The sequence below is a fragment of the Poecilia reticulata genome, chromosome 23 (assembly GCF_904066995.2).
Source record: "Poecilia reticulata chromosome 23, P_reticulata-male-v2, whole genome shotgun sequence".
NCBI classification, from domain to species: Eukaryota; Metazoa; Chordata; class Actinopteri; order Cyprinodontiformes; family Poeciliidae; genus Poecilia; species Poecilia reticulata.
This window is the reverse complement of record NC_088852.1, coordinates 2463318-2473794: the sequence shown is the minus strand read 5'-3', so window position 1 is coordinate 2473794 and position 10477 is coordinate 2463318. Positions and strand designations below refer to the sequence as shown.

Sequence of the window (10477 nt, the reverse complement as noted above, 5' to 3'; positions counted from 1 at the left end):
AAATCCTTTTCTTATTGATTTCATTAGTCAACATTTCTTGGACTTCTTGAAGTACATCAATAATGTCCTATAAATGTATTATTTGGGTTTCACTTTTTGAATTGAATTACTGAAATAAATTAACTTTTTAATTATATTCAGATTGTTTTTTAGAACCAATAATGTAACTAAATCAACAAATTTTAAATAAAAATGTGAGATTATCACAATAATTCAGGTTTTTAATAGCTCTTTGTCTTTTCAGTCGTTGTTGGAGCGCTGCCTCTTTAAACACACAGCGAACGTTTCGTTGGGTCAGTTGTATCTGATATTAAAAAAACCATAATTTTTGACAGATTCCTCTGAATAATCAGGTTTGGATAATAAAAGAGCTGCAGCTCAGCTTTGTTAATCCCCCTCCAGGCCTGAAAGAAACTCCATCAGCTCTGTGTTTCATATCAGTCCCTCGTTTGTTTTATTTCTCTCATTCGTCCGTCCTCTGTCTGTTCAGACTCTGTCATAATTTGTAGTTTTCCTCCTCACACATGAAGCGACGTCGCCGTGTAAAACATGATCTCTTATCGTTTATATTTACATAACCTGAAATGACTGTCGGAAGCTGGAATACTGCTGGCATCATAAACACAGACTTTGTCCCAAATCAATAATTCGCCCGTTTTATGTTTTTTTTATTAGAAAAATAAATAATAGATGATTTAACAGGTTGTTGCATAAACTCCTGTCATTGTTTATCAATGTGGAGGAACTTTTAACCTCTCTTGTTTCAGTCTGATGTTCTTGAAGCAAGAGAACATCAGACTGTTTACAATCACATTGAGGTCTGGACTTTGACTAGGCCTTTGCAGCACCTTGATTTTTTTAAACTTTCCAGCCTTTGTGTTGTCTTTTTTGCTGTAGATGACTCAGTTTGGACTAGCTCTGCCTTTGTAGCTGTAAATCAAGCCCAGATCACGACTCTTCCTCCACCGTGCTTGACACTTAGTATGAGATGCTTCGTTTCTCCAACTTGGTTTCTCTTTTTAGAGGCAAAAAGCCATTTAAAAACCAGACGCGTTCATTCTTTTCCCCAAATTTTCGGCCAAAAACTGTAGACTTAGCATGTTTAGGTGAAAATAAAGATGTGTAGAGATGCTGGACTCACCATGCGAGTCTCAGAGGATCTCCGGTTTTCTCCGCTCCGATTCCCAGGAGACTCCGAACGAGTGTGAGGTGTCTGAAATCTTCCATATGAGGGCATCGTCCCTTTACGCAGCGTTCTGTTGTTTATGGAGCTGCCTGGAGACCAATAACATGTTGACATCACAGACAAAGACACGGCGCTTCACATAACAACAGTGTGTGTGTGAGTGTGTGATCTCAGGTTTCTCAGCTTTTAGTTAAATTACAAAGAGAAGCAAACACACCCACAAGCACACCCACACACACGCGAGCGCGCAGACACACACACACACATACATTGTTCTTCATATAAGAAGTCAATTTAAGCTCTGTTAGCTCTGATTTGTTCTAATTTCCACCTGATAATTCGGTAGAATCGGATTGATTTGGGATCAAAGTCGCAATATTTTTCATTTCCAGCTGCTGTGGTTCTTTTTCTCACTTTACTGAGTCAACCTGTTCTCCTCCTGGCCTGTGGGGGCACTGCACCAAAACCACTGAAGTTAAACGACACAAAACATCTGAAGAGGACACTGAGCGCAACTTCATTCTTCACCAAATGGAAACAAAGATGGAGTAGAGTCAGATTTTAGCGGCTGGAGGATTTCTCTTTCATCTTTTACTAAAGACCATAAGTCGTTTCTCTTGCTAGCGCTAGGCTAGTGGATTTGTTTTGATTGCATTTCCCAGAATGCCCTGCGCTGCAGTCTGCTTCCTGCTCTGGTCCGCTTAGTGTTCACGTAAGCATTTGAACCGCACCAGAGTTCGGTTCTCGGTTCAACTGAACTGAGAACTCAGTTTGTCCAGTTACGCGTTCTCACCTCCCCTAATGAACTGGAGTTTGATTAAAGCGGACTAAACATGGCTGGTGTGAATTCACCCAATTATTCCCTCTGGTATCGGTTTCTATGCAGCCCGAAAGACATATTCCCTTACTTTTTTTTTATCTTTGTTTTTTACGGATGTAACCATGGCAACAAGGAATTGTTTTTACAACAGAGAGCTTAGCATTTGAGATTAGCATCTCAAGAGCTCAAATAATACCTGAACTTTGACCCCAAATGCGGCTTAAGAGATGTAAAGAGGAGCGGCAATAGCAAAGGAGCTGGATTAGCAACAGTCTTCAGTCAGAGACCTCCTCAGATGCATTGCAAGACTGACTGCTACTGGAGACCAGTCTCATTGATAGAGTTACAGTATTTTTGAATTTGAGTTAATTTTAAGGCATAAATGTATTGAAATACTAACAATGCCACACTTTATATTAAAATATTTTAAATAATCCCAAAAACTGTTCATGTTTGGACCACAATGCAGATCTTAAAAAGATTTTATGACCCGATATGTCCGGGTGTGATTTATAAACATCTCTGCTGCCATCTAGCGGATGGTTCGGTTACTGCTCCCTGCAAGCAGGCAGCCTCAGGAGCTCCGCGGTGATGGCGGCGGGACGAGGCGAGTTTTTTCGAAGCCTTTTGGAGGGTTTGCAGCGGCAGCCTGCCCAACGGGTTCCGGAAACGGGACAACCGAACCGCGGCAGAGGCAGGCCGCGACCCGGGGGAAGGTTTCCCGGTCAGGGGAGAGGATTTTCGGGCCAAAGGAGGAAGGAGCGACAGAGGAAAGTTGCAACTCGAAGCTCGGGTGGCGGGACTGAAGCTAGGTGTTGTTTCTTTATGGTTCCTTAAATGTCTTTATTTATACGAATTTTGACAGATTTATTTTATTTGCGTTGTTTTTCAGTTCCCGTGCTGGGCCGACAAAAGAAGGCTCCCATAGAAAATCATTTTGCAAGCTAAACATACTGGAAAGGTGAGCTAATTAAAGAGAACGCAATATCCGCTGCACTCAAGCAAACTCTTCTCTGATTGGTCCTAATGTTGAGAACGAGCCCTGTCATTGGTTGGTTTGTGAAGTGAAGCCTGCTCTGATTTGCTGAGTTATTATTGGAGTCAAAGTACCGATGAAGCTTTTGGCGACTCGAATTAGCCTAAACAAGTTAAGAAACACGTTATTAAACTTCACATTAAAAGGAAAAAACATTATCAGCAGGCTTTTGCACCTGACCGTTCTTATCGTGTATGTTTTCCATAGAACAATATGGCACTTCCGTGTTTAGTACATGAGATTTGTAAGGATATAATAAAAAATACAGAAGAGGGTTAGAACTAACAAAAAAAAAATTCTCACCTTAATCCCAGAATTATGAACAAAGGTGTTCATTCTGAGATTAAAATCGGAATTTTGAGACTGAAATCAGATCAAAAAAGTCAGAATTTTGAGATTAAAGTCAGAATCCTGAGATGAAAATCAAAACTCTTAGATAAAGCAGAATTTTCAGATTTGAATACGTCATTTTTCTTTCAGTGGCCCTAATCCTCTTCTGTAAAAAAGGCTAATGGTTGCTAAGGCGGGATGATGATGTAGCACATGAAGGCTAGTAGCTTCCAAAAAAAATGTAAAGATAAAAGAATAGATCAAGTGATTAAAACATTTTACTCAGAGCATGGAGTTGTCCCTAAACTTATATTTCTTAGAAAAAGTTGCCGTTTCCTCCAGTCTTCCCTCAGAGATCCTGGTGAAGATCCTGTCCTACCTGGACCCGTCCTCGTTGTTCTGCCTCAGCCACGTCAGCAGACTCCTCCATCAGCTCTCCAATGACGAGTGAGTCCAAGCAGCTCTTCAGCCACTGCAGGTTCATGACCAAACGGGGTCTGAAAGTCCCTCTCCCTCTGGATTTTTATCACTGCAGCGTCTTGTGGCAGAAGATTTACACGTCAGAATTCGGCAGTCGGAACTGGAAGCTGAAGACATCGGAGAAGTGGGTGGAGGCAGAGGATTGTTCGACGAGCCGCTGGAAGAGGTTGTACTTTAAATCGATGGCCGGGCAGGAGATGAACAAGTGGAGGAAACCCCTGAAAGACATCAATCCGTACACCGGCCTGCCACGGCAGACGGAGTGGGCCCTCAGGTCAGAGAGGACGGTTGGAAGAAGTCAGGACTTCTTAGGATTTAGGTTGAATATATTTATGCCACACTTTTCAGATATTGTAAAAGTAAACAGCCAGGTGGGATTTTTCTTGCGCTGCTTTATTCTGGTTTGTCTTACGTGACACAATGCAATGTATCTTGCAGAGTCAGCATTGTGAGTTTAGACAGACATGTTTATGATTTCCATGTTTGGTGAGAAGAACCAAATGAGAAAAGTTGTTTCTGTTTAAATGTTGTATTTATTCCAGCTGTGTGTGTCTCAGGAGCCTGAATGTGAGCTGGGAGCTGACGCTGTGCGAGCGTTTGGGTCAGGAGCACACGCTGGAGCGGAGCCAGGCGCACTTCTTTGAGTCGTCTGTGATTGTTCACTGGAGCGATGGAATCCACGTGAAGTTTCATCACATCAGCACCATCCAGCTGCACGGCGTCAGGAAGGATCCTCGGAGCAGCATCAAAACCAGGAAGTAAGACCCAGGGCTTGATGCTCAGGGAGAGATGGGAGTGTCGCTTCGGCTCCCAAAACGACCAAAGAGGGAAAAAACCTTGTAGAAGCTCAAGCTGGGTCAGATAAAAGCTAAGCTGTCCTCCACTGGACCGTCCTGAGGTCTGAGGGAGGATTAAAACTGGAACGGCTGCCAGCGGCCATTTTGACTGCAGCATTCAAACTTCACTTAATTCACCTTTCAAGGTTACAACAAAGATAATGTTTAATTTTAAACACAAAATAATCATCATCAAACTATTACAACAAATATAGGAGAGAAAATTTTGTCAATTTATCTGAGAAATCTAATAAGTATAATTTATTGTGATGCTGTGTCACATAATCAAATTTAAAACACCAATTTTTACACAGAATAGATGTCAAAAGTTAATAAAAAGAACCATGAAAGCAAGAAAATATTATTCTACCTATTTACTTACAGCTTTGCCACATTTTAGTCCTTATTTTATTTGGTCAAAGTGAAATAAAGCGTCTGCTGCAGCGTTCAGAGGTTTTCATTTTTGTCGCTGTGACTGAAAATTTTACTGGACGATAAATTTTCCCTGAAGTTTCTGCAGTAAATGATAATATTGTTGTTTTGAGACCATTTTCAATAGATAAAATGGTAATGGCATAATAACTCAGAGCTCAATAAACTTTAAATTCTAATGTAATTTAAGGCTGAACAAAACAATAGAAACAAGAAATAAAATTAATTGTGAACTAAAAAAATATCCTTCAAATCATCAGACTTCCATCACCCAGTTTTTATTAGAAAGAGAAAACATATGATGACTTATACAAATGGGAATTATTTAATTTGTTTTAATTTATCATATGATTAATTAATTTATTGATTATTCCTACAAGTTACAGTTTATTAAACCCAACAGCAGACATTTTTAATAAATTCACAGCTTTAGGAAAAGTCAGGAACCAGCAAGGCTTTAACTTCATCCATCAATTTTCTTTCACCCTTGTTCCTTAATGGGGTCGGGAGGGTTGCTGGTGCCTCTAAAGCTAACGTTTCGGGCGAGAGGCGGGGTCACCTTGGACAGGTCGCCAGTCTGTCGTAGGGCAACACAGAGACACACAACCATGCACACACACACCTAGGGGCAATTTGGAGACGCCAATTAACCTGACAGTCATGTTTTTGGACTGTGGGAGGAAACCGGAGTACCCGGAGAAAACCCACCATGCACAGGGAGAACATGGAGACTCCATGCAGAAAGACCGGGGCCGGGAATCGAACCCAGAACTTTCTTGCTGCAAGGCAACAGCTCTACCAACTGCACCACTGTGCAGCCTGCAAGGCTTTAACTTTTCCATCAAATATAACTACAAACTTAAACACAGTCAAAGTTACCTGGTGGCGGTTCTAGTATTAAAGGGGATTATTGATCCATATTTGTTCAGTAAGTTCAGGACTTTGTCCTCAAAGTGTCGTGTTTGAAAAGCCCAACATTTCCTCCTCTTCCTCCTCCAGAGCCAACTGGCGCTCCCTGATCTTAAAGCTGGACACAGGAAGTCCGTCTCTTGTCATCGGCAAAGACAAACTGATCAAGGTGTTGCTTCTGCAGCCGGGGGTCGTCGTTGGAGTCTGGAGGGTAAACGGGGAACGGATGGATGGGCCCCATCAGGGCTGAGCCTGGATGCTTCAGGTTCTTAACGTCTGAATGTCTGTAGGGAAAGAACCAGGTGGCCTTCATCATGATCAGCCTTCACTTCCACAAGCTGGTGGAGAAAAGTCTGCTGGGCTCTCCAGCCTGGTGCGTCAATCTGCTTTTTCTCACCTGCATCATGATTTTGATCAGAATGAAGTAAGAGCTCCCTCTGCTGGACGCAGCGCGTCACTGCTGCTGATTTCTTTCAATCAGCCGCTGATTGGTGCGAATTAGTCTTTATTTCTGCACAGCTTCAAAAAAATCTGAAATTTAATCATTATAATTTTAGGCGTTAAAATATAAATGTCTTACATTTGTTTGTAATCATTTGTTTCTTCTTATAGCATTGATTTATTGAAACTGCACTAATTAATCACCCAGAGATGCAATCGGCTGATTTGTCCTCTATCAGCTCTTATTTTCAAAACATGAAAAATATATTTTTATAAAATAGATCTTGTAGCATGTGCAGCCTATAAATACGTCAAACAGCAGCAGCTCTTTTGATGCCATTTTTACATGTTGATTAAATGTGATAAAGCTTTGGGACAAAGCGATCTGTATACATGTATAGTTCTATTTCTTATTCTCTTTGTTTAAAAACCTGCAGAAATGTTTTTTTTTTATTTGTTGTTTTCCTTAGAACAGGAGAAATGTCAGACCTCAAAGAAAACTAGATATTTGTATTTGTTTATCCAGATATTTAGGACATTTTGGTGTGAAAACAGAAACTTTAGCTGATTCTATCAATTAACTGTTGTAACGAAAACTAAATGTTGAAGTTCGGTAACTTTGGTCTTAAGTCTAAAGGCACAATCTCAACAAAATCTCGTTATTTAGGATTTTTTTTAGTAAGTAAAAGGTATTAAAAATCAGCGCTTGTTTTGTCCCTTCTTGCAGCCCGTACTCTGAGCCTGTGGAGCTTCCTCCTGAGGACGACGCGGACCCCGAGCTCGGTCTCCATGGCTACAGTTTGCACTTCGTCCTGCACAACACCGGCACTGAGATCATGTCGGGACACTTCCAGCAGCTGTACTGCCACAAAGGTGGCAAAACCTGAGAGATTTTCACGATTTTCCGTTCCGTATTTTATTAACCGAAATGTCAACAAAATCCAGGATGAATGTCTTGGATCAGAGAAGTACAAACTTTTTGAAAATTTGGCCAAAATTGTAGACTCTGAATTAGTCACAGGCTAAAAAAAACAACCTAAAATCAAGCAAATAAAGTAGCCATACATTTATTCTATCAGGTCCGTTGTAGAAAGAAAAAAATAATTACATTTCTGAAAAAAAACTCAGAAATTTGGTGATTAATCTCTGAAAAAACGTTGAAATTTCCAAATTTCGTGAAACTTTTTATATTAATCTAAAAATTAGATTTTTCTTTCCTAGTAAATTTCTGAGATTTCCTACAAAAATGTGTTACTTACTGCTATACTTTAATTTAGCATGTTTTCAGTTTCTTTTGGGCTCGATTGAATACATTTATTTTCAGTAACAGTATACGGATTTGGGTTTCTTTCTCTCACAACATTATCAATATTTAAACTAGTTTAAGACGAGATGAAACTGGTCTGAGTGCAGCGAAGTTGCTTTTTCAGTAAAAGTCTCTTGATTTTACCTTTTAATAAAACTTAGTGATAGAAAGACAAATACTTTGTGTTGCACGTTTCATTTTCCTGTGTAAGAAAGTCATGTTGCTAACAATTTTTGGCCTGATTACTAATTAAAAGTCTCCATCAGGATCTACTGGCCAAATTTGTATAATTTTTTTAATTGCAGTTGGGGGCCGCATAAAATCGGTCCAAGGGCCACAAATGGCCCCCGCTCCTCACTTTTGACACCATGTCTTAGATGTTTGGTAAATGTTTGACTGTAGGTTTAAAATCGTCTTAAATGATGTTTTCTTCATCCTGTTTGTCTCGGTTCTGGTTGGCGGAGGTCAGCTCAGATTCAGCGCGGCCTGGTGGAGCTCAAGGTCATCCAGAGGTCAAACCTGTCTCAGCACAGATCGCTATCTGGCAGCATCAGACTTCCCTGGAGACATGAGGACATGAAAGGAGCAGTGGAGGTAAAAACAAAACTGTTTTTTAAGCAGATACTCTGCCACCACAGGGTGGCAGTAATGTGCCATTTTTCAAACTTTTTGGGTTTAATTTCAATTTCAAAAATTAAAATACAGTTTTAAGTCATTTACCATGATTCCTGTTATAACTCTTTGTTGCTAAAAAATATCTGCCGTATTGGTAGAAGTATTCAGAGCTTGACCTTCATTACAGTCTCAGTTTGTTACGATGTTTGCAGCTTTGGCAGCTTAAACTCTTTTAGGAAGGTTTAGGAGTGCTTATGGTCAAGAAGTTCATTTGTGAGGTCAGACACTGATGTTGGACGAGAAGATATGGCTCAGTCTCAACCCGCTGTGAGGTCACTTCCTCATCATCCATGTCGTTATAAAACCTGATTAGAGTCGATTTCCACCAACATCCTTCAAATCTAACCAGAACGGTGTTGATGGTTTCTGCAAACTTTTAATATCTTTGAAATGAAAGCATGGAAGAGGCCTTCCCAAGCTGTTCCGAAGCTACTCAAGGATTTGTCTTGATTTGCTGAACCAACAGTTCCTGGATTTTATGAGCCTGTGGGTGTTGGTGAATATTTTTGACACTGTAGTCAAGTCTTTCTCAAACTGTGGTCCCCGGACCACGACTGGTCCAGGGACGTCCGTGAGCTCAAAGTGTGACGCAACAGTTAGCTTACCAAACGATTGTGTTTAAAAGTAATAATGGAAGACTGGCTGAAGACTGGGTCACTAAAAAGAAAACCTGAAGATACCGGTGGAAAGTTTCTCAGGGTGAGATGCAGAACTTTTGTTTTTGAACGATATTAATGTTCATATCATGTCACGAGGCACGCAGACCTCGATCTGCTGGTGATGAGGCAGTGAGCAGCACTGCGCCCCACGCCGACTAACTGCATCTTAATACCTACAATAAAATGATTTATGTTGGGCTGTCGACTGGCTGAAAGAAAATATTTGCTTAAGCCAAAGCAACTTAAGTCTATTTTCCTTTTTTATGCTTTTAAATTATAAATAGCCCTAAAACTTTATTAGTGCACCCAACACTTGTAGTAAAGAAACATTAATGTGTTTAGGTTCTCTCATAATCTGACTAACTCCTCCAGTAGTCGTAGTTTATGGTCACATTAAGAGGAACAAAGACTCTGAGTTAAAAGACAAATATTATAATTTCTGGTTGCGTTTATTAAGATGTTGTGTTATTGTGGGGCCAATTTCAGGTTGAGTGAGTGTTAAATGGGGTAAGTAGCTCTGAAGAAGTTTGAGAGATGCTGCTGCAGTGGAAGGTTCTGTTTGAAGAGTCCAGTTCTGATGGTGCGTCTCTGTTGCGTTTTGCGTAGAACTGCTGCATCATGAGCCTGACTCTGCTGGATGAGTTCCAGAAACCGTTCTGGTGCGTCAGCACGCCCATCCACATCACCGTGGCCAAGACGGCCTTGTCCTGCGACTACAGCGGCCACGACTTCCAGATGCTGTACAGGACCGCGGACGGCGAGGTGAAGATGCTGCTGGTGTGGCTGGAGGAGCAGAAGCAGTTCTTCCTCACCGGCCTCACCGTCTGCGTTCCCGTCGCCAAAGTCAACAAGCGATTCAGCAGGGAGTACTGAAGCTGGACGTCTGGGCGTTTCACGCAGAGTTGTTGGTTTCCATCTGCAGGTTTGGTTTCTGTTATTACTGTTAGCAAAGACGGGCTTGTTTAAAAGCTCGCTTCTGAATTTCATGTGGATTTTTCCAAAGGTTTAAGATTAATTGATTTTTAGTTTAGAGAAAAACATATTTTTTTACTTTTCGATGCCAAAGAGATCCAACATTAAGGTTCCTGTTGGAAATTTGCATGATTGATTTGTATTAACTGTTAAATATTAATTTAAATAAACTGTTCAATTCACCTAAAACACACTTGGTGAAAAGCTTTTATTACAATGGTCAGAACATCCTGCGTTGACCAGTTTTCTGAACGTTTTTCATGAAATCCTAAGATGGAAACGGCTGGTTGCAAACATTTAGAAACTAAACATCACAATAGTGTTTTTACAACATTGTGGCAGAAAGTTAAAGTCGTTGAGGAAACGCTGGTGTGAGTCATTCACTGACTGACTGA

At 40.7% G+C, this 10477-nt stretch overlaps 1 protein-coding gene across 1 annotated transcript; it reads left to right on the top strand.

Moving 5' to 3' along the window:
• Window positions 1-1459: 1459 nt before the first annotated feature.
• On the top strand, window positions 1460-10271 carry LOC103459322 (F-box only protein 15-like). The gene is made up of 10 exons (XM_008400796.3): window positions 1460-2818; window positions 2899-2967; window positions 3715-3819; window positions 3908-4126; window positions 4410-4610; window positions 6120-6240; window positions 6320-6402; window positions 7198-7343; window positions 8246-8370; window positions 9717-10271. The coding sequence occupies exons 1-10, from the start codon at window positions 2598-2600 to the stop codon at window positions 9981-9983; spliced, it is 1557 nt and encodes a 518-aa protein (XP_008399018.1). The 5' UTR covers window positions 1460-2597; the 3' UTR covers window positions 9984-10271.
• The last annotated feature ends 206 nt before the right edge of the window (window positions 10272-10477 follow it).

Bases quoted from the DNA above. Each gene is read 5' to 3' on its own strand.
- LOC103459322 (XM_008400796.3), top strand. From the start codon at position 2,598: ATGGCGGCGGGACGAGGCGAGTTTTTTCGAAGCCTTTTGGAGGGTTTG. The intron at 4,127-4,409 runs GTCAGAGAGGAC...TGTGTGTCTCAG, and splicing joins CAGACGGAGTGGGCCCTCAG to GAGCCTGAATGTGAGCTGGG. The intron at 4,611-6,119 runs GTAAGACCCAGG...TTCCTCCTCCAG, and splicing joins AGCAGCATCAAAACCAGGAA to AGCCAACTGGCGCTCCCTGA.